This window comes from Camelus bactrianus, chromosome 11 (genome assembly GCF_048773025.1).
Source record: "Camelus bactrianus isolate YW-2024 breed Bactrian camel chromosome 11, ASM4877302v1, whole genome shotgun sequence".
NCBI lineage: Eukaryota > Metazoa > Chordata > Mammalia > Artiodactyla > Camelidae > Camelus > Camelus bactrianus.
In genome coordinates, this window is record NC_133549.1 from 24,387,335 (window position 1) to 24,412,059 (window position 24,725).

Below are 24,725 nucleotides of genomic sequence, written 5' to 3' on the forward strand. Positions count from 1 at the left end.
TATGTTTCTGTTTTGTATTTATGTTCCTTTTTTTTTTCAAATGTCCATCAACAGATGACTGGATAAAGAAGATGTGGTATATTTATACAATGGAATACTATTCAGCCATAAGAACGACAACATAATGCCATTTGCAGCAACATGGATGTCCCTGGAGAATGTCATTCTAAGTGAAGTAAGCCAGAAAGAGAAAGAAAAATACCATATGAGATCACTCATACGTGGAATCTAAAAAAGAAAAAATGAACATAAATACAAAACAGAAACAGACTCATAGACATAGAATACAGTTATCTTTTGAATCTTCTCCTGTGAACTAGATATCATCATAGGACTATATAGTCTTGGAGAAAGTGCCCTGATTTGTAATCTGCAACAGGGAAGCTTCAAAAGAAGCATCCAGGTCTCCACTGTCAAGAGTAAGTGAAGAAAGAACAAATGGGAATTGGTTTGCCCACTGTTCAAACATTTCCATATCCCTTGCATCTCTACTGCTTCCTGTTACTTTTCAGAGTGGCATTCTTTCCTTTCCTCCTGTGTGGGCTGATGCACCACTCAGCCTGATGTCTGCCCCCTGGAGAAGACGGGACCAGGGGCTGACCTCCTTGTACATGTCAGCACCTCATTTGTGAAATACCATTAGGTTCGAGAGGAAATCCCATTGTAAAATTCACAGGCTTATCAACATCTGAAAACTTGATTCTATTCTGGAATATTCAGGGCCCCTAGAATAGTTTCAGCATGTTTCAGAACTGTCTTTTGGAACATTTTTGAACACAGTCACCCCAAACAAGGAACTCCCTAGGCAGTAGCTCTCAACCTGAGCCAGACGCCTGTTATCACCTGGAGAGCTTTACCAAATTCTGATGTCTGGATCTCACACCCCAGATTCTGATGTGATTGGTGTGGCCATCTAGATTTATAAAAAGCCCCCTGCATCGCTGCACCTCCCCAGGTGAATCCAGCGTACAGCCAGGGTCAAAAATCACTGCCGTGAGATCAGTGTGTCCTTCACACTTTACCTCCTCAGCTTTGCCTTCTCCTTCGTTCCGTCAAGCAGGTCTCTCTTCAACTCTTGGTTTCTTTTTGTCTTCTCCAGGCTCTTCTGCTCCAGTGAAGACTTGATACCTCTTATCTAACAGAGGTTGATAGAAACAAGCACACTCTTTTCCCAAGATTAATAATTTCCTTTGAGAATATGGGTTTTATTTGGGTACATTCCGTGTGGAGGAATTTAATGATGGATTAGTTTGCTAGAAATACTATAATAAAGAACGACAAACTGGTGGCTTGAACAACGGAGATTTATGGTCTCACAGTTCTGTAGGATAGAGATCTGAGATAAGTTGTTGGCAGGGTAGGTTTCTTTCTGCAGGCTGTGAGGAAGAATCTATTCCATGAACCTCCCCTAGATTTTGGTGGCTTGCTGGCAGTCTTTGTTGTTCCTGGACTGTAGAAGCACAACCCCAGTCTCTGCCTTCATCCTTACTTGGGATTCTCCCTGTGTTTCTATTTTATCTCCAAATTTCCCCTTTTTATAAGGACACTGGTCATATTGGATTAGCACCAACACTAATGACCTCATTTTAACTTGATTACCGCTACAAAGACTCTAACTCCAAATAAGGTTGCCTTCTGAGGTGCTAGTGGTCAGGACTTCAACATACGGCATTAACTGGATGCTCAGCACGGTAGACAAGGCTGACATCGTCATCAACAGAGTCAGCACGTGCAATTGCAAACACAAAATCCTAAATGACAAAGTGAAACCCACCAAAGGCAAAATGGAGAGTCCAAAGCATGCTCTGCTCCCTCACCACCATATTCTGACTTTTCATCCCAGTCTCCACCCTCTCATTCCCTCATCTCTCCTCCTGAGGCAGGTTTTGCCTCCTTGGGGCTATCAGGATGACAAGTGCACTCAGCTCCCTCAGTGCTGATGGATCTCTTGACATCATTGTTTTCAAAGCTCCCCTTCCGTTTTCTTCAACCTTCATGCCTCACAGCTAGTTGGGCTCCTTGGTTGAGTGTGTTCACCTCCTTGATGCCACAGCAGATGTGCCTGACCTCAATTGCCCACCAATAGTGGCTGAAGTTGGACACAGTGACAGCAAAGCTGGTGAAGATGACAGTGACTGCCCTCCCCCAGGTGACCATGCTCGGGGGCAGGGGCTATAGCTGCTCTTGGGTGGACCACAACTGACCGAGGAGGTAGAGCCGAGATGACGGTGGAGGTACTGGTGGAGGCTGCCACGAGGGGGCCTCAGTGGGTGACAGTGGCTGAGATGGCACAGAACCTCCAGCCTTGCCTGTGACTTGCAGGGGTGGGAGGCTCAGTGCAGGAGTGAACAATGAACCCAGCAGCAGCTGTAAGGCTAACAGATGGCTTTTTATTTTGAACACCACTATTAAAAATAGAACCATTGATTTTCTACTTACAGAGTCAATGGACTGTTGAATGAAAAAGAGGAATAACACTGCACAGCCAAGGAAGAGCTCGTCCTGCCAATTTGGGATTTTCGACATTGGCCTTTCTGGTCTCTTCCTGGGACTTTGTTCCAAGGCACACAATTGAAAGAGCATGAAATGTACTCTCTCTGGCGTTAGATCCCAAATAAGATAAACTGGAACTCCCTCCCTCTTACTCCACAGGAGTTCTGGTATCTGTAGGAGACGCTTTGCCAGCTAGGGTCTTAAGATAAGATGGTGTCATGTTTGTGTACCATAACCCACACAGTCTTTTTATGCATGCTCAGTTGGGTTCAGCCTTCTCAAAAGAACGAGACTCTTCCTTGGCTGAGTCCCCATTGGGGCAAGGGGTTTACAGGAGAAGTTCAGAGGAAGCCCATCTTTCCATGATGTGGAGGAAGCGTAAGCCTTTAAAAACAACTCTTAAGCTCTACCTCAATTTGTAGAAAAGGCCTGGGTTTCATGCAGACACTTGCAAGCCCAGGGGAAGCCAGCAGGGAAGCTCCAGATAGAGAACACAGCACATTTCCAGGCAGGAAGAGCTAGTTGGGGGCTCTCCTCTGCAGTTTATGAAGCGGATGGGAGATTCCACTGCTAGATGATGGTGATGCCTCGTGAGGTTTCCTGAAACACTGAAGACAGTTCAGAATTGAGACCTGCCAGCAGGGCTGGTCTTCAGCCAGTGCACGTTGCTCTATGTAGTTCTACCATCTTAAAAAGATTGCAGTTCTTTCTTACGGGGCGGGGGGGGGGGGTAACGAGCTTCCTGAGCGACCCTTATAACCACTTGGAACCCCAGCCCTTTTCCTGCATTCAGACCTTCCCAGCATCAAGTGTAAACAAAGCAGTAAGTCTGGTCAGCACTCTGATTTGTCCTGTAGCAGAACTGCAACATTTCTTTTATTTCTTTTAAAAATTATTTTATTTATTTATTTATTTTAACATTTCTAATATCCAGCCTAGCAGAGCTGAATATTAAAGCTGTTTCATCTGGTTTGTTTTGGAAGCAGATGCTTTCTAGAACTTTTATTAATATTGTTTAAAATACATATGCATATTTAAATGAGTTAAGGCAAGTATAGTTCATAGAGTGGTGCCTCCTCATACGAAATGCTCAGTGAGTATTAGCTATTATTATTGTTACTTTTGGTGGCATTCCTTTTTTCAGACCAGACCTGTCCTTTAAGGTTGGTGACAGTGGGCCCTGCCAAACCCTTGCTCCCCGTGTTTTCCTGTGTGAATTTCTTTAGCTTCCTGTTCAATTTCAATCTCCTTATCAGACCGATTTGCATCAGTCACAACATCATTTCCTGGGAGGAAATCGAACCTGAGATTATATTGAGATTGGTGCTTTTTTGTTTTGTTTTGCTTTTTCTTGTTTTAAATAGTGTGACCTTGGGCAAGTCCTCGAAACTTTCCCTCCGTAGGTGGCTTCTTTGTAAAACTCCATTAATGGACCTCCTAGGAGAGAATGAATAGTAGTGGTGCCCAGAGATCCCTGCCCCAGTAGCTGTGGGGTCCTGTTGGGAGGGGCAGCCGTGGCCTCAGTGCAGGCTCCTGCAGCTTCTTTGGGTCCTTCCCTGCATCTTCTTTTACAGATTCACAAATGAGACTTCCCAGAAGCCAAGACCGTATAAATGCAAAATCACTCTTATTTGTAACTTCTCACTGCATACATGGAGCTGTTTGTTCTCTGCTTTAAGCGATCTCTCTCTCTCTTTGCAATTTGATTCCAATACAGTTTTCCCCGTCATTCCTTCCCTGCTGCATCTTAGCCACTTCTGACTTTTGACTTCTCTAAGCTCCCGCAGATTGCGAGGGGCTGAGCTGAGGCTTGAATCCAGAACAGATCCCTTCACTGGAGACTGTAGATTCCATATCAAAATGAAGACATCTGAGCTCTTTTCCTTCTTGCTCACTGTGCCTCATCTGTATAGATCACTGCTGATGTGAGCAGGGCCCTGAGCTGGCTTAAGGGCCTCGGTCACACCAGCAGCATGGGGTTTCCACTGCTGGGGTGCACGGTGCCTAGTTAGAGGACTAAAATGATTTGTTTTTCCTATTTGCACTTAAAGTTAATCATCTTTTTTTTTTTTAAACCTAATTTGTGTCTAGATGTGGTCTATAAAACAGATAATCTTTTATTATCACTTCCTGGAATACTATACCTAAATTAGACATTAGAGAGAAATGGGGATAGGTCTTAAGAATTAGAAGACTGGTTTATTCTGAAGCATAATGTATCAAGTCTTGGCAGAAGAGGACAAAAATCTATATCCCAAGTTTTTCTGAGCAGCTGACACTGGCTCATGCTTGGACCGCCTTTTATCTTCCCTGTCTCCATTTGGGGGTGAAAAGCAGGTTCAATATCACTTTCTAATACTGATGTTTTAAGTGATAGTTAAAACTTAAGAATTAAAAAGACTACTTAGAGTTTTAGAAACTTTCAGAGTCAAATAAAATCACTATTTTTTCTATGCGCTTAAAAAAGAAAACTTGTCTTGCTTCAATTTGACTAAAACCCAATGTCCTTAAGCATGGGAAGGAATTTGCTAAACTTCACAAAACAGAAAACATTTGTATAAACTGTGAAACTTTGGAGAACACCACCGAGGTCTATTTCTTGGCCTAGGAAGAGTGAACATTCTTTTCTGCTTCCTTATCTTTCAAAATAGTTGACTATTTTCCCCCAGTAATTCCAACATAAGGACATAGTACAGATAAGTGTGTAATTCTTGGAGAAACTTGTGAAAATAAATAAATGAAAACTTTTTTAAGGAGAGGAGTGTCCTGGTAGAGCTTTGGTAGCTTTTACACCTAACGTAGGTTTCTTTTATTTTTTTCATGCTTAATCATCTTACTAGTTGCCTAGGCTTAAGCTAACTCAAAGCCAGGTCTCCATTTACAGGTGCAGTTATTTTTCAGTGGGTCTTCTCTAAAGTCCCCTTCCTCCCAAGCAAACCTTGTTTGTACACAATGAATTGTAGCAAAAGTCCACACACCTACACGATTCTTGGAGAAAGACAGTGAAGACCTGATTGAAGTTAGTGCTGCGGTGGTTTAGTAAGTGTGTAAAGAGTCATCCATAAAATTCTTTATGGGAACCACCCGTATTCAGCCTGAGAGAACTGGGATCCAAACTGAACATGACTTGGAATGTGAAAGTGGAAAAAAAGAAGGAAAGACAGTCTATGCAACCACAGAATGAGCAAGACTTCAGCCTACGTTACAGCTTAAATCACATCTAACACAGACATATATTGCTTTCTAATTCATAATTATTAAAATAAAGATGGAGACTGGTTTTCCCTTTTGAGTGTATCCCACCTGAAGGTAAGGTATTCAGTAGTTCATCAATGCCAGTTTATCACTGAGGTGCTGACAGTACAGTCTTGCACAGGAAAGGAAAGGGTCTTGCCTCCTTGGAACTTACACGGTAATAGGAGAAGAGAGAAAATAAATACGTTTTATTTTTTTTTTTAAAGAAGACCAAAACAAAACAAAACAAAATCTAAAGAGTAGTCAGTGCTATGAAGGAAACATACTGAAATCAATATGTAAAAAGGATTATACTTCATGGTCAAATGATTTCCAGGTTATTCCAGGAATTCAAGGTTGGTTTAACATTTGAAAATCAATGTAATTCATTTAGAAACAGAATATAGGAAAAAATTTGATCATCTCAATAGATGTAGGAAATTTTTTTTCAAAATTTAATACCTACTTATCATAAAAGGAACTTCAACTTAAAGGCAAAAAACTGAATGCTTTTTCCTTATAGTTGGGAATAAGATAATTCTGTCTGCTCTCACTACTTCCCTTGACCCTTATGTCTGCTTTATTCAAAATAAACTTGAAGTGGATCATAAACCTTAAACGGGAATAAAATGGGGACGGAGGCCAGGCAGAATCTTTTGCACTACTTACATGATTATTTTTATGTCTTCTCACTGAGTGTCAAAATTTAAATTCACATAAACTATGTACCTGCTATATGTATGCATACTTTTTAAAAAGCCTGTTTCTAGTCACCACTTCTCTCCAAAGGCCACATTGTTTTCATGCCATCTTGAAAGGTACCGTCTGAGTGATGTCACATGAAAAAACTCATTAATAATAAGACCATCATTGTGAGCCACAGGGACAAAGAACAAGAATCCTGCCAGAAAAACCTGTTAGCGATGTTAGTTTGCATACAGAGAAGCTGAAGGCTTATTCTCCTTTTGTTGTCTAATATTTTAGACCTGCTGGACCCTGACACGTCACCGCTCAGATAAATTACATTTCAGAGTAACTCAGGATCCGCAAATTCTGTCACAGAGACAATGCAGAGGAGCAGGGAGCAGCCTTCAGTGCTCTTCCTTCTTCTGGTTCCAACTTGCTCCACATACCCCTGGGTCTACCCAGTCTCTGTGGGTTCCTGACATGAAGTTATATCCTGGACACAAGGGAGTGAGGCTTGCTCCCTGTCTAGGTCAGGCTGGGAACCAGGAGGTTCAACCGTGAAGTCTGCTCCCCCCGCTCCTCCCGCAGAGGGTAGAGCTCTGGCCCCGGGGGCTACTCTGAAGGGACAGGACAGAGAGGAGCTGAGTGGCCAGACCTGGTGTCTCCAGCTGGTGCTGGGGCCCAATGGCAGGGGAGTGCTCCAGAGAGGCCACTGAAGAGATGCTCTGGGATTCCAGGGTGAAGGGAGCCTCTGTGGGACAGTGATAAATTGTACTTCCTCCTATTGGCAAATCTCATTATGCTTTTGTTCCACCGCGGAAGAGAGGCCCGTGTGCGAGATCAGCCCTGCCCTGCATCTCCGCTGTCAAGCAGAGACCCCTCGCCAATCCTGAGTCACTCCACACTGAAAATGTCTTCAACCTGCCTCTCTTCACCTATCACCCCTACTGCTCCAGGCCCATGGCAGTTTGCAGAGTCTATTCCAGGCCAAAGATTTGCAGAAAACCAGGGAGGTGAATAAGCTTGTATATCCCTTCCCCAGATTTTCATGCACCTTATGTCTGAACAACCATAGTTTTGCCTCGAAGTTTCTCCGAGCCCCTTGCAGTTAAGAGTCTCTGCCCGGTGTTGCCTGGTACCCTCTTTCCTTCTCCGGTTATAATGTGCATTGTATTGCACGCTGATCTTCTGTAGACCTGTCTCACCCCATTTTGTGAGATCTCCTGCGAGGGAGGGATCCTTCTTGTTCATCTGTGTATCCTCAACATCTAGAGCGTCGAGTGCATGGCATGCTAGAGTGGACGCATGCGCGCACGCCCGCATGTATGTATGAATGTGTGGGTACTAAAGAAAGCACACTCAGAGAAAACGTTCCCCTTACAGAGCACTGCATTTAAGGAGACTGAAATAGCCTACTCTAACACCCCTATGACAAGCTTCTGTACTGGCAGGTTTTGTCAGTAATCTCGATCCTTGCAAAATATGCAAAACAAACATTCAATGGGTAATCCATCCCCTAGAGTGCTTCTGTGGAGAAGAGAGAAAAAAAAAAGTGAAGTTTGTCTAGCAACCAGTCAAGTGTCAGGCTTACCCCATCACTATGTCCTGACCCTAAATGTGCCAGTCTCTGCCTCTGTGTTTGACGGCTCCTCATTGTCGCGGGGACTCAGATCTGCCACTGGATCACATGATCCTGAGTGACCCCTCTTCATCTCTGCTCTTTAACTCTCCGGGTTGAAAGAGCCCCCGGGTGAGCCCTGCGTCTGGTGACCGAGCTGGGACGCACCTCTCAGACAGGGACTGCTCCTGTCCTCTCACATTTTCTTTTTGGTATTTTCCTTTTCAGATAGGGTATGAAGCAACCCAGATAGGGGACAGAACTCAGAGGTCAGGGACGCATGAGGCACGAAACAGGAATGGAGCCTGGATCCTGCCTAATCAGACCTTTCCCCATCCTGCCCCCATCCCTGTTCCCATTCCTCCCCATCATGAGAAGGAACATAACACCACCACCCTACAATCCTGGCTTGGTGCGGCCCCAGAGAGGAGGGTCTTCTCTCCTCTTTTGTCTGTGTCCAGATTTCACAAGGAGTGACATGCAGGAAGAAGCCTTCCAAATTCAGGAAGGCTGCCCATCCCCTCGTCTCCTGCCTTGTCTGGTTGCAGTGGGACCAGCGGAATCATGGTCTGGTTTGCCCGGCGCCATCTTCACGCCAGGCTAATACAGGAAGTTGTTATTTAAAGATAAGGGAAACCACAGTTAACACCCTCCCTCCATAATCTGATGGAGTCTCGGGACTGCTAAGTCATTTTCGCATTAGCCTCTGGAAAGTTAAGAGGATCTCCAGCCGGATTCTCTAGGGGAGCAGTCAAGCTCAGTGAGCTCAGGCTTTATCCCAGATACAAGCTCAGGCAGGTACTTCTGGCCCCCCGGGGAGAGGGCAGGTTGCATGTGCCTGGATTTAGCAGTGCCTCCAGTGACAGACTGCAAAGAACCCAACACACTCCGCAGCAAAAAGCCGAGGAGGAGAGGGTAATTTAAAAGCTAGAAAGGGATTGTTTTAAAAAGAAAACACTGGAGTGTGAATCTGTAGAGACAGAAAGTTGACCAACAGACTAGTGATTGCCAGAGGATCAACTGTCAAATGGCGTGGGAGAGCTTTTAGGGGGAAATATTTCCAGAACCTAATTGTGAAGACAATGGTATAGCTCAGTCAATTTATTAAAAATCATTGAACTGAATGTCTAAAACAGGTGAATTTTATGGTATGTAAATTATGCCCCAATAAAGCTATTTTTAAAAAATTAAGCTGTTGAGTACGCCGCCTCCTTCACAGGCAGTCGTGGTACTTGTCTCTTCCACGGCTGTTTGGCTGGTTCCTCTGTGGGGAATGCCCACCCCTCCTGCCCACCTGGCTTGTCCTTAATGAGTTAGTGCAGATGTCACTTCCTCCAGAGATGGAGCAACTCAAGCCTGGATTGTTAAGGTGGGTGTGGGAGCGACTCACCAAGATGGAGAGTGCTGGACGTCACGGACCTCAGCCAAGCCCTCCTCCCTGGGACCCCCTTTCCCCTTGGTGGGGGGTCTCACTAAGGGCTGCTGATTCCAGGGTCCTGGCCTCAGGAGCACTAGCCACGCTCCCCCTGCCACCATCCTTCTGCTCAGCCCCAATGTAACCTTAGGCTCAGACCAGACTGGAGCAGTTGAAGCGCAGCTCGCCTTTCAGGGAAGCAGACACAGTCAGTAAAGCGCGTGGAAGTCACAAGGTTCAGCTCCTCCCCGGCTGTGGTCCGCCATGGGTGGGGGCTCCGGGCCTGGCTCCTGGCTCTTGACTTTGCCCCTGGCCTACTCCACGTGTAGAGGCCACCCTTCCCTCACCACCAGGGCCACCTGCAAGAATGGTTAGACCTTTCAAGACGCAAGAGCGTTAAGACCCAGAGAGTGGCAATAATTCCCTCTCCTTTAGTTTCAAGCCCTTCTTCCAGGCGCCCTTTTCTTGCCCGAGGACTGGGCTCGTCCCTGCTGCCTTCAGGGAGGCCCTCCACCTCCTGATCACAGTGCTGCGGCCTCACCTGAGCAGTTCCACCAGGCGGCCGGAAACCAACCCCAGACACGTGCGCTGTCAGGAGCTGAGGGTAGTTTCTGCTCAGTCTGGGGCCCCCTCTTACTCCCCAGCCAGCGGGAGTGAATCATGCCACCCATGGCCCAGAGCTTCCTGGTTCACTTTATAGTGCTAGCTTAGCGAAGTTCTTTCCCCCCCATTCCTCAAATATTTATTTATTTTTATTGAAGTATAGTTGATTTACAATGTATTAATTTCTGGTGTACAGCATAGTGATATATATATATATACACACACACACACCTTTTCATATTCTTTTTTATTATAGGCCACTACAAGATACTGAATATAGTTCCCTGTGCTTTACACTAGGACTTTGTTATTTATCTATTTTATGTATAGTAGTATCTGAAAATCCCAAACTCCCAGTTTATCCCTCCCCCACTCCTTTTCCCCCTGATAACCATAAGTTGTTTTCTGTCTGTGAATCTGTCTCTGTTTTGTAAATAAGTTCATTTGTATCCTTTTTTTTTTAAGATTCCACATATAAGTGATATCATACAGTATTTTTCTGTCTCTGGCTTACTTCACTTAGTATGACGATCTCCAGGTCCATCCATGTGGCTGCAAGTGCATTCTTTTTTATGGCTGAGGCATTATTGCATTCTTTTTTATGGCTGAGGAGTAGTCCATTGTATATGTACATAATACCACAACTTCTTTATCCAGTCATCTGTTGATGGACATTTAGGTGGCTTCCATGTCCTGGCTATTGTAAATAGTGCTGCTATGAACACTGGGCTGCATGTATCTTTTCAAATTAGTTTATTCCAGATATATGCCTGGGAGTAGGATTGATGGATCATAGGGTAAGTATTTTCAGTTTTTTAAGGAATCTCCATATTGTTTTCTATAGTGGCTGTACCAAACTATATTTCCGCCAACAGTGTAGGAAAATTCCCTTTTCTCCGCACCCTCTCCAGCATTTATCATTTGTCATTCCACAAGTATTTATTAAGTACCTTCTGTGTATCAGGGACCACGCTGGGTCTGCGAGAATAGCAATAAATAAGATAAAGTTTCTGGGCCCTTGGAGTTTACATTCTAATAGGAGGAGTGAAACAGTAATAAAGAAGGCTATGAGGCAGTGGCTCGTAACCTGCGTGGTCAGACCACCTGGAGGGCATTCAAACATCCCAATGCTCAGGTCACACCCCAGACAGATCACATCAGAATCTCTTGGGGGTGGGATCTTAATAGCTACACAGGCAGCCAAAGGAGAATTCTTAAGATCTCTTTTCAGCATGAGAATGTGGCATTGGACCATGGTCTCCACTTACTGGTGAGGGCAGGGCCAGCAAAGATCCCCCTACTTGTGCCCCGGTGTCTGTTTGTTCAGCTCATCTCCAATGGGACAGATTCTGTCTGGGAAGGGGAGCCTTCCTTGGTGGGCCTGAAAAGAACCCAACAGAAATTCTGGTGGGGAAAGAGAAAAAACACACGTAGGCAGGAATACCAGCATCTTGCCGAAGTTTGATTAAGTCACTCTTCTGGGATTTGACCTTTCCTGGATAATAATCTGTTGCCCCTCTGGCAGAAAAAAGAAACAGAGACGCTGCTTCTGAAACCTCGATGTAGCCCAGCATTTCCCCGAGGTCTAGATGTGAAGCAGGCTCCCCTTTTCTCTAGCTTCCACTATTCTGGGTGGACTTCCTCCCAAAGGGATATAGCTGACCTGATCCTAAGCAACTATTTGTAACAACTCTGTCTGAGCTGGAAACTGGATTTTGGATGCGGGTTGGTACACAGCAGGTGAATCCTGGCCGCAAGCCCTCTGGGCTGACCCCATGGGCATCGGTGGGGAGGTGGTATGTCATCTGATTCCTCACAGGGCCCACCAGCTGCCTTTCACACTTTACTGTGCGTGGGATTCACCTGGGGAACTTGACGGATCGCAGACTGTGATACCAGCAGCCGTGGTATTATCCGAACCATACTTTGAGCAGCACCGGGTGCTGAGTGGTCCCACATGTTGACTTGCAACTTTGTTTCTCTTGAGCCACCAGCATTGGCATCACCTGGGAAGTTGTCAGAGGTGTAGATGTTTAGGTCTCGCCCCAAACCTACCAAGTGCCTGCATTTTAACAAGACCTCCAGGGGGGTTACGTGTAGATCTTTCCAGGAGGCTGGTTTGCCTAGTGCCAATGTCTTTGTGATTTTTAAAACACACAGCTTCTCATATAAAGTCTGCATATTATGCAGTGTTAGAAAGGAGCACCATTCCCATAAACCAAGGGAACCTATCACTGTAGGGAATCTTAGCCCCGGAGAGAGGGAGATGGTCAGCGGGGCTTTGGAGAGCCATCTTTCAATGAGCCGCAAGGTCCACCAGAGGGAGCCAGAGCCCAGGAGGTGACTGCAGGGCCAGGCGTGGCAAGGGGGGATTGCGCACGCACACACACACATATACACACACGAACACACACATATGCACTCACTCTTTAATAGCCATTATAAAAATAAGTTGGAAAATGTACTTAAAGAAAAAAGAGGTGGATGATATGATAGCAGAGTATCATTCCTACCTGGGATAGGAAACAGTTTCTTAAACAAGACATGAAAAATGCTAACCATTGAGAGAAAGACTCATAAATTGGAGTGCAGCTGGCATAAAAGATGTTTTTAAGAAAAGAGACAAGTCAAGAGGAGGAGTAGGTATCTGCAACATATTTTGCTGGCGAAGAGCTAATATCAAGAATATATAAAGACGTGTATATATTGATAAGAAAAAAATGGACAAAAGACTTGAACATACATTTCACAAAGGGTCATCTTAATGGGTAACAGAAAAAGTGTTCGACCTCACTTGGAACCAGAAAAGTGCAAATTAAAGTGACATTGAGATATCACAACATGCCCCCCAGTGTTGGGGGACTCCTCATACATTACTGGTGGGTTGGTGGATTGCAGGGACACTGTGGAACAGAGCTGAGAATTCTGCAGGAAACTGAAGCTACAAACCCTAGGAATCAGCAGTCCCACGCCCAGGTGTACACCCAACAGAAAAGCAGGCAATAACCCCAAGGAAACGTACAGGAATGCTCCCCAAATAAAAACAACCTAAATGGAAGCAACAGAAGACAGATTGAGAAATCATAAGACAATCATGCTAAACAACAATGAAAATGACTGAACTAAAGTCAGGCATATCAGTAAAAGACTCTGAAAAACATAATGTTGAGGGAAAAAATGCAGACCCAAAAGAATGCATACCATATGAATCTGTTACTATAAAGCTCAAAAATGGGCAAAACTTTGTATAAAAACTAAAAACCTGACATTAAAAAAACTATTAAAAATTTAAAATTATTAAAACTTAATACATCTAAGTCGGTTTGATGGTTACTTTTATGTGTCAGCCAGATTAGGCCATGTTTTTGTCTGATCTGTTATTCTGGGTGTTTCTGTGAAGGTGTTTTTAGATGAGATTAACATTTAAATCTGTGGACTTTGAGTAAAGCAGATTGCCTGTTGCTCCATAATGTGGGTGGGCCTCATCCAGTCAGTTGACGGCCCAAACAGAACAAAGACTATGTTTCCTGAGCAAGAGGAAATCCTGCTGGGGGACTTGAACTTCAGCATGGGCTCTTTCTTGGGTTTCCACCCCTGCAGATTTTGGACTTTCCAGCGTCCACAGTCATGTAAGCCAATTCTTTAAAATAAATCTCTCTCTACTGGTCCCACCCCAAACCTACTGTTGCCATGGTGACATCACTTCTGGGCAGAGCGGTAGGGTGCCCTTTCTCACTCTCCTTTTCTCTGTTGTCTGGAGGGGATAGGTCCTGACAGTGTCACCTTTTTCTACCTGCACCCACTGGGACAAGGCTATAGTTTATCTATATACCTGGAAGTGACCAGGCTCCTAGAATATTCGCCATCAGCCCACATTCCACTGCTGATGTCTCTCTATAGTTCCTTCCAGTCTTTTTTCCCCTCTTGCCTCTTTGTATATGTGCAGCATCCAGATCATACTCCATGTAAGTTTCATATTCTGTCTTTTTTTTCCATCACGTTACATCATGACCGTATTACTGGAAATTTGTCAAAGACTTGATTTTTGATAGGTACATAATATTCTATCAGGTATTATTCATTGGGTTGTTTCATAAATATTTGTTCAGTGCATACAATGTGCCAGGTGTTGTGTGGCTTGTTTAAGGTCACTCAATTAACAGCTGAGTGTTGAACAAATAAGTGAGCTAATTAATAGATACGGGGCAAGAGGCAGTTTCTATACTGCTCAGAGAGGCTTGTGGCTGATTTCCAGGTTCAAAGCTGTTCCAGGTAACTGGTATATTGGTATATATGCTATATATGTGATACAAATATCATATCATAACACTTTGAGAAGCAGCTTTTCCCTCAGTTGTCCCTTCCCCTCCAATGTAGTCACGTATACATTGAAAAGGCTCATTTCCACCACTTCCTCATCTGCCAGGTTCTCACCTCAGGCAACTATTTTTATTGTTTTTTTGGTTTGTATTATTCTAGAGTTTCTTTATGCAAATGCAAATATACATGCTTATTTTTCCCTTTTCAACACAAAAAAGTACCCTGCAATTTAAATACGCATCTTGCTTTTTGCACTTAATATTTCTCAGCGCTATTCCCAAATAAATAGAGGTCTTTTTATTACTCCTTTAGTCCTATTACTCCTATAGAGTATTCTATTGTATGGTTGACGGTAACTCATTAACCAGCCCCCAATTAATGGACGTTTGAGTTTGCCGTTAGGTTTGTCATCTCAAACAAGGCTGCGTCGACTAACTTTGTGGATATTTTATTTTGTACACGTAATTGCTGGGTCCAAGGGTAAATGCATTTGTAACTTTTGATACATATTGCCTAATTACTTTCTATAGGGATTGTACCAATATATGTTTCCACCAGCAACATACTTGACCCCGCCTTTGGGCAGGAACCCAAGATGACTGCTTGATGAGTCAACAAGCTGAGCATCGGCTGTATACCAGATCCCGTGTAAACAACAGCATTGCAAAGAATGAGATGCTCCTGGCACCTGCTTTGGAGCAGAGGGAGAGACAGACTTACTGGACAACAGGTCAATATGTGACAAAGCACTATAGCATGATACAGGAAGGGCTATGAGAACGTGGACAAAGGGACAATGTATTCTGCCAGGAAACCTTCAGAGGAGGAAACAGTAAAACTGGGCTCTGAAAGACAAGCAAGTTGCCAAGGAGGAGACAGGTATTTGAGACACAGGGGGAGCATGCCTAGAAGCTGAGTCCAAGAACCGTGGGTAGAGTGCATTGATGGAGCATGAGGAACTAAGATTGGAGAGGCAAGTGAGTACCAGGGCGAGAGGCTTTAGCTGACTGAGGCTTCATGCCAAAAGAACCGGGCAGGCTTTATGGGGTCATAAGTGGCAGTGACGTGGTCAGATCACCTCCCAGCCACACTCTGCCTGCTCTATTCCTCTGGACTCCAACACACCAGAAGCATAGTCCTGTGTGTCTGTTTCACCTCAGGGGATCATTTAATGCCTTAACTGAGACCTCACAATCACTCCCAAGTAAGCCAGTTATGATGCAAGAAGAGTTTGTGACTGTCCCTTGAGTTCCCATTAAACTGTGTTACAAAAAAAGCCTCCAGGCATTGACACTTCCCATCCTAGCCTATTGCCAGAGTATGATCAGAGAATGGGAGAATGGCTGTCAGAAGACTGGAAAACAGAGGGCTGGAGATTCAAGAGCCCAAGGAAGGATGACCACAGAGGGGAAGTCAAATAAGGACGGAACACCAGTCAAAGTATTCAGTATAAGCCATTCCCTTCAGGATAAAGGCTCCCTGTGCTGCCAAGGGGATCCATGTCCTGCTTCACCACTGGGGTGAGTGTGACGTGTGCTTCTGGTCCATTCCTTTCCATCCATCTCAGAACGAAGCCAACTGGAGGAGCCCACCCTGTGGCCATAGAAACCCTGGTCACAATGGCCCCATCCTGATGAACGTGGAATCACCCTTTGTGAGATTTCCCACTCAAAAAGGGAAAACCAAGAAGACCCTTTCTGAGTTCTAATATGCCTCTCTGTCTTCCAGGATATGGACCAAATTCTACAAATCAGACCCACGCATTGCCCTCGGGAAATACTCCCCTTTGGAAAAAGAGATCATAGTAAGTGCCCTGAAATTTATACACCGGGAGGCCCCACGGAAGCCAGGCAGTTAGGCTAGGGGAACCAGAGGGTCCCAAACCACTAACAGTAGAGATGTAAGTCCCCTGAACAGTCGACTGGAGTTGGCTGAGTCAGCCAGTGGCTTCTGCACTTGCATAGTAAAATCCTGCCTTATCTCAAAGTCCCAAGTAGGACCATAACTACGAGTGACTGAAAGGACAGAAGCTGCCTTTTCCTGAGCCCTTTCCTTATCCTAGCTGCTTCCACATCTATTGTTTTATGGTGGCTTCAAGGTGGCCCTTTTAAGGTCAGTAAAACTCTTTTGAATTCATAGTAGGTAAGAAGGAGAGTCAGGATTTGAGCTCAGGATCGTCTGACCGCAAAGATCTGCCCTCTTTCTCCCTACATGGGCACATTCAGCAATGGAGGGTGAAGGGGCCACTAGATGATTCTTCCTGTGTGTGTCCCCTGCTCCTGTCCCTTGGAGATTTTAACCATCCTCTCCCCTTGGTCAGCGTCTGGGCGGTGTTCACACTGTAGCAGCCAGAAGGTTTCTGACTTACAAGCAAGAGGCAGAACAGAAAATGCTCAAGGAACTGCACTTGCTGTCTTCAGACTACAAACGGGCGATGGAATATAAAAATCAACGTTCCTCTCCTTGTGCCACCTGCGGGCCCCTAGAAAAAATTTGGACGGCAAAGGTGATAGTGCCTGTGGAGGAGCTCAAAATCCCACGGCGAGAGAGGCTGAACATCAGCAAGCACATAGAACGAATGCAGCTGGCTCGAGCCCTGAGAAGTAAGCAGTTTTTACCCTATGTCAAAAGCTTTAGGGGCTCTTCGCCTCTGTCTGGAGGGGGCCTGGGCCCCACGGCAAGGGACAGGGCTGGGGAAGATGAGGATGATGAGGACGCTGATGACTATGGTGATGCCCATCAAGAAAAGAGAGACGAAGAGGAGGGCAAAACCGCAAGACAGGAAATAAAAATGAATGTGATTTTCAAGTCAGAAGAACGAAAAAAAAGTGTAACATACCATCCAAATGATCTAAAGCCCTTCCTCCCCCCCACAAAGAAAGAGCGATCCATTGCTGGCTTAACGAACAGAAATCTTTTGCGCCTAGCCGAGTTCCCTGGAGACCTGATGCTCATGAATCAGGATTTTCTATCGCGGGGAGCCCACCCCTGTGATGTGCCGAAGGCCAACTGCCTTGAAGAAGAGAGTGCCTGGGAAGAGTACACACGCAAAGTGGTTTCCCATCATCATTAAAGGTTTATTTATTCCCCATGGTAACCAAGTGCCCTGGTCCTTATTACTCCTGCTGCTCTGCCCCAGGTGGCTTCACTCCTTGTCGCCTTATGAGGACCTGGTCTCCAGGGGGCCCTCAAGGTGAGACCTGGCTGCCTGGCCTTCCTGGTTTCAGGCAACTCGTGGATCTCAGCTGCCTCCCCTGTTCCCCCAACAGCCCAGGCTTTCCCAAGATGCAGGCTCCTCCTTTTCACCTGCTCCCATGGGGCTTGTATTGGTTACTTATTTCTGTGAAGCAAGTCACCCTCAGGTTTAGTGCCTTACGCCAACAATCACTACCTTAGGTTATCGTCCTATGGGTCAGCAATTTAGGTTGGTCTCAGCTGGGTTTCTCATGCATGGGCAGTCAACCACAGGTCTCTCCTTCTGGGGGTTGACAGCTATCAGCTGGGTCAGTGAGAGTGATGGGCCACATATTTCCTTCTCCAGCAGCGTCAGGAGGCTGCCCTAGGCTTGTTCACAGGCCATTACAGGAGCCAAGAGAGTAAGTGAAAGTTTGCAAGGACTATTGAAGCCAAGACTCAGAACTGGCACACCGTCACTTGCCACATTTTGTTGGCTGAAGCAAGACACAAGGCCAGTCCAGATGCAAGGGTGGGTAAATGGACTTCATCTCTTGATGACAGGAGGTACAAAGTCATCCTGCAAAGGGCATGAACTCAGAGAGGTAGGTATACTCAGGACTGTGACTGCAATCAATCTACCACAGAGTCCCTGTGAGATGGGAGGGAAGGGGGCAGGGCATAACCTTTAAAAGAATGACAGTCATTGAGGATATATCATAAACTGGTTGGAACCAACTAGGCCCAAGATGGTGGAAGATTCAACTTCCAGCAGACCTTGAGCCTCATTATACACTCATTGTAATACATTAGCTGCTAAATGACACTCCCACAGGCACATGACAGTTCTCAGGCTGACCATGAAAGGCCAAAAAGTGGGAGGTGGCCCAGTTCCTGGAAATGCCCACCCCTTCCCCCAAATAGTTGGAATAATCCTCCCACTCGTTAGCATATAAAATTACCCAGCCCCTAAAAACTAACACCCCTGGGCTCCCTTCTGAGTGAGATGGACTACACTCTGACTCTGGGGTGTGTATCTCCCTAAAGTAAATTTGCTTTCACTTTACTGTGGCTCGCTCTTGAATTCTTTCCCGTGTGAAGCCAATGACCCTCACTTGGTGGCCTGTCCCATGGACTCGCCTGAGACCTGGGACATGACCATCCTCTCATGCCACATTTTCCTGCAACACCTGGAGCCGAAGCTGGGACTATTTGTGGGGAAAGAACATTACTCAGGAAGGAGGCTGCCCAGGCCTAAAGGCTAGAGACCTGTTCCATGCCCCTCGCTTCTTGCCTAGGTTTGCAGCTTCTACCTTCACAGGCAGAGCCAGCCCATTCCTGGCCTCACTTCTGCTGCCTTCCTTGTCCGTGCAGCCAGGCGACCGACACCTTCCCCATCACTGAGCGCAGGCAGAGGGTAGGCAAGGCTGTAGCAGGCACCGTTCCTCTGGGCATGACACGAGGACGGTCCAAGGCTCCTCTGAGGTCGGTCACTGCTACTCCCATTCAGGCCTCGCCTCGGCCCCAAGGTGGCAGGTCTAGGAGACGTGCATGAGAAGATGACACGCTCATTTCTTGTCCACATCTGAAGCACAGAAGGACCCCTCGATGAATCACACTCTGTCCTCAGCAACCTGTCCCACAGTTGGAAAGGCCCTGAGCTTGTCCACAGGGGACAGGCCAGCGTTCTTTCTAGATTGCTTCTCTCTGAGGGTTTTCATAGTCGGCTCTCTCAGAACCACGGACCCCTCCAAGCAGAGGGGTTGTTATGGGCAGGAGGCCCACCCTCTCCCATTTTCCAGGGTAACTCCACTGGCCACAGCCACAGGGTAAGAGAAAAGCATTATTTGAAGTATTGTGTTGGTCGATGCCACAGTGATTCCAGGAGATGTAGGATCGTTCCGAAGTCGCCAGTGAAAGAAATCAGTATAAACCAGAGGAATGTGCCAACGTCTTAACTGGGGCAAAGCTGAAAATTGGGGAGAAAGAAAATATTTTTTCACATGTTGATATAACTTCCCAAATGGATATAAAATTGTGAAGATCAAAGCAACACATGAAAACGCAAACCAGTTTGAAAAAACACTAAAGCTGGATCCTAAACACTGCTTAAGATCAGCTATGCAGTGTGGTAGAAAGTTCTTTGCATGAGAAGTGAAGAGATCAGTGTTCTTGCAGCTCCACCACCAACCAGCTGTGAGGGGCGGGTAGACCACGAGTCTTTCTGTGACTCAACTTCCTCATCAGCTAAATGGGCTCATGAGCTGGAGGTCCACCGAAGTCCAGCTCAGTAATCTCCCCATCAGCTGGTGTCTGCTCCACCCCCGGCAGAGCAGATGCTAAGCTCCACCCACCCCACCCTCCCAGCCCCCTCTCCTCTTTCCTTCTTTTTCGAGGCGGACAAACATGAAGACACTTGCAATTAGCATGAGGCCTGGGCTAGGTCTTTGCTTTCTGGGCTGGGCCTTGTTTTTGGGAGCAGCTACTCGTTTTGACTTGGGGAACAAAGGTGAAAGGAACTCGGAGGTTTGCTTGGCTCCAGGGAGGAAGGGAGGGAGGAGAACCTAGAGCCTTCCCGGATGGCAGCCCTGCTCTCCTCAGCCCTGGTGATGGGAGCTGGCTTTCTTTTGTCAGTTTGGGTCTGATCACTAGTTTGGGGCTCCTGACTCTGCCTGGCTTTCACAGGGCACTGGGGATCCATCAGGCTTTGTTGGCGTAATCAGCCCACTCGGGCCCAGAGCAGAGGGGGTCAATGGAAAACTGTTCCTGGTGAGGAGAGGGCCCACCTCTTGGGTCTTGGCATCTCGGGGCTCTGGATGCCTTGCTGCCCCCAGCCCCATCCCTGCCCCTGCCCAGGATGGCGTGTGCTCAGCACAGAGACGCACCGGACTGAGTCAGGGCAGCTCCGAGCCTGCACAACTCCCGCTTCTTCAGGCCCTGGGACGGATGTGCCTATGACAAGTGGGGTCAAATCCAGTCTTCCCCTCCACCCAGGGGTGTGGGCTCCGGGTCCTCCCTGGGACTTGATTCTCTGAGACCACAGCAGTCAGGCTTGCCCCAAATCCTAAATTTGTCCCCCTCTGTCTCCCAGTCTCAAGGTTTGAGAGCAGGTCTGTGCTGATAGCTTCAAGATGTGCCGAGACCCTGAGTCGGCCTCCAGGGTCCTTCCCACATCTTGGCGTGTGGCTTCAGTGCTCGCTTGACCCACAACAGCTTATTATCTTGGATGGGAGGGAAGTTAGTCCTCAGCCAGGAAGGGATGTGAGGCTGGACCTCGGTTTCCTACAAGGCCTGGTGAATTCTAGCGGCCCCCACTGCTTGGTGTTCCAAGATGTCTGTGCATCTATCTGTTTCATTAACATAACCAGCGTAGCCCAGTCTTACAATACCAAGCAGAGGAAGCATTCCACATTGAAACATAGCTATCCCACAATATAATTAACCAAAAGAAATTTCTATAAAGCCAATTTAAGTATATTAGTTTCTATATACTTTTATCTCAGTTTTATCAACTCTTATACCTTTAATTTTAATTTTCATTAGACTCAATCAGCAAGTCATTTTTAGAAAGAATTCTAGAAATTTTTCTTTCTTTCCCCTGTCCATTTTATTTAATTCTATATAAAAGTTTCTGGGATCCCCAGAGAGGAGTTTGAGCCAAGGGACTGAGGCCCTTGTTAATCTTTAAACTTGATTAATTGGTCTAACTGTTGCCCCAATTTTTGGTCAAGTATCTCAGTGTAAATTTTTTTCCCTAGCCTTTTAAATATATGTAATTTAAACTGGGTAAACAGAGCGGACTTGTTTGAACTTCAGTGTTGGGGACCAGTAGGGGGTCCCTTTGGCCTTTTTAACTTTACGTAGTGTAGTATCAAAACCTTGTATTTTAATCTATAAATGCCCATTTTATTTATTCCATTTTAAATGACCATCTGAAAAATGTTTATCCATTTGGGATAAGTCCCTTATTTTTTTTATCTTGTTAAGAAAAAAAAACTTTAGACTTTTTCTACAGTTTCTATTTTTTGTTCCCAGTTACTCATCCTAATTAACATTAATTATCCCAATGTTTTTATTAGCATCTTCCCATTGAGGGAAGGGGGTACACAAATAAGTCTTCCAAACCGGCTTTTCTTGTTATTTTAAATGAAAGTAGTTCTTAGGTTAACCATTAGATATATATTTTTTCCACCTTTAAATCTGATTGATTTCTCTGGGTACCAATAAAATAGCTGTTTATAATGAGAGCTGTCTAAAATTTTACCAATTTAGAAGTTTTTCCAATTTAAAGGATCAATCATCTGGCCATCAATGAGATATATGTATTTAATAGTAGTGATTTAAAATCAATAGGACAAAGAGACTTCAGCAAGAGAGTGAGGGGTGCCAGCTAAATAGGGTTCAAAAGTTTACTCCCCCCAAAAAGAACTTTGTAGTAAAGGCTGATGCCATGAAGGTTATGATGGCAAAAAGCCTGAAAGAATTGGTAAAATCAGAAAAAGGATTGCTCAGAATCCCAATCCACTTGCTTGGCTGCCAAACATGCACCATATTTCTACCTTTTGTATGGCAGACACCAAATTTTTTTTTTTTAAACACACACACACACACACACACACACACACACACACACACACAACACCCAGAGAAAGATAGGACGTTTACATTTCAAAGGCACAGGAATAGAAAAGGTCCCTCTAGAAGGACTTTCATTTCTGTAAGGTCAGAGTTCTGAAAAGATGTTTTTATCAGGCCGGCTTTGGCTTTTTAAAAAAATTTAACTGCATATGCACCAAAAGAGCCCCAGCTTAGTTATTTTCAGGGTGAGAGTTCCTTTAATTCCCAATTAAGTAAGTACTTGTAAGTGCCTACTATAAACTGACATTTATCACCTGCCTCTACAAGGATTGGATCATGCTGGCACTTGCCATCTAACTCTGCTTAAATTAAGTCATGAGCTGCTGCAGCCGCTGACCTCCAACACACCCCTGAAAGGAGGTCAGGGTGGAGATCAGGAAATGTGCTCTGGGAAAACTAGCAGAACTGCCCTTCAGATAGTTAGATATTTTCAGAAGATTTCATGAGACCAAATTCTTGCGACTCTTCCTATCTAGAAAAGCACTAAAATCATTAGTGGTGACATCTGCTCCTCGTGACCATCAGCAAGCCTCTGCCTAAGTGTGTGTTTGGCTGCGTGGACCTCCTTCACTGAAATCATGTATAATACTGAGATCGCCCCGCCCCTTCGGAACAGTTCCTCAGAGCTCTCTTGGATGCTGTCTCCCGGGCCATGTTCCTCATTTTGCCCCAAATAAAACTTAACCCACAACTCTTACGTCGTGTGATTTTATTTCCGTTGACACTAACCAAACAAATTAGCCACCTTCCCAGAAATTAAAATGGCTTTTATCCTTAGACCTTAACCCTCCACTCTAAAAAGAATAGCGGAGAACAAGGACCGGGAACTATCAGCATTATTGTTCCTTAAACCGGACTGCGGGTCAGCCCCAGGGCATCGCTGATGGGCTTCCTGCCAGGGTCGGGGATCGCCCTGGACTCAGATGGTCAACCACATCCCTTCAACGTGCAGTCTCAAAGGTCACCTGTGTCAGAATTACCTGAGCAAACAGTAAGACTCCTAACCTCCTCCCAGACCCCTTGATTTTGACGTTACCTAAGATTTGAGAACAGCGTTACTTTTCTGGTTATTGGACAAACGTTTTTTGAAATACTAACAATCTTAGCAATTTTATGAACTTAATAAGCATGAAGTTTGGGGCTGTAGTACACCTGGGCTGGACCAACTAATTCTTCTGATTGATTTTCCTTTTAGAGTTCTATAGAGTACAGAAAGTCCAGATTAAAAAAAACTCCTAATTGCCCCTTATTAACAATTAAGAGTAACAACAGTAAGTTTCCCTAAATGAAAGTATATTGTTCCATCTGTTCAACTCATTATGTCATCAGTGTACTACTTGAGAGTATGATATTTGGCTCTTAGTGTTAGAGCAGGCAGACAGCTAGATATGAGCAGAGAAAGGGGGATGCAGACCAACCGGCAGGGACTGGGCTGAGAGGAGGGGCACAGGCCAAATGCAGGAAACCATACATCATGTGAACACCAGGGGTCCCTGGGCAGAGAAAGAAAAGCAGGAACCTCTGGGTTGGTAAGTGGTCAGAAATTTTGGGGTGACAAGCGGCCTGGAGGCCAACAAAGAAAGGTGGGAAAAGGCAGGACTCTCCAGTGTCCTAATGTAAACTTTTGCTCATTATACCCTCGTTTCAATAAAATTAGCCTTGCAGATTAGAAGTACCCATCATGCACCGACACTATGACACTTCCCATCCAGACTAAATAAGGACAAAAATCCCTCCTCCCTTCAGGAAGGTGGAATTGGGATAAAAATCAGGGAATATGACCCCAAACCCTTCCCTCCCCAATGAATATTCCACCCATTCATTTTTTCTTGCCAAAAAAAATTCAGGGCAGCTGCTCACCTGAGCCCACCTGCTCTCCCCTTGAGAGTGTACTATCCATCCCTTAATAAATCTTCACTTTACTTTCTTAACCTCTGAGTCTTGTCTCTGAACTCTGTCTGGGATAGGGCAAGAAACTGGACACAGGTTACATCTACTGGCAACATTTGGAGCCTGATGTTTGAAAAACAGAGGATGCTGGACTTGGCCTGGGAAACTTTCTGGAATCAAAGTTATTCATAATAATAAAGCCACTCTTGGGACATGGTGTTTTCCCACAATCTAAGCGATTGATAACCTAGATGTCAGCAATGTGGTTCTTTTATAACATACTGGAGTAATGAAAATGAATCTTTCTGGCAGATTTTTTTGTGCAGTACATTACTGACACGGTCTAAACTGTGACTAAACACTGTAAATGGTTAACTACAGCATAAGGATGAACACACTGGATCATGTCCCTGCGTTGGATGTTAGGAGGCTGGTATGATGCCTCATGCTCACTTACATGCAAAGGAAACCAGCTTGTTCAGCTAGTTTTAGGCAGCTCCCCAGGAGCTGGGCTTCTGGAACACTAGCCCCGGGCTTGGAGTGGAAGGTGTGAGTTGCTCATGATCGAATGAATGGGAAACTGAATGGTTTCTTCTTAAAAATGACATTGAAAAGCAAATTCAGCATGTAGCCCTTAACTTTTCCTAGATCGAG

General features: G+C 45.3%; 1 protein-coding gene across 1 annotated transcript; it reads left to right on the forward strand.

Moving 5' to 3' along the window:
- Positions 1-15,689: 15,689 nt before the first annotated feature.
- Positions 15,690-17,442, forward strand: C11H10orf120 (chromosome 11 C10orf120 homolog). The gene is made up of 3 exons (XM_010963901.2): positions 15,690-15,889; positions 16,098-16,173; positions 16,690-17,442. Exons 1-3 carry the CDS (start codon positions 15,690-15,692, stop codon positions 17,440-17,442), a joined length of 1,029 nt encoding a protein of 342 aa, XP_010962203.1.
- The last annotated feature ends 7,283 nt before the right edge of the window (positions 17,443-24,725 follow it).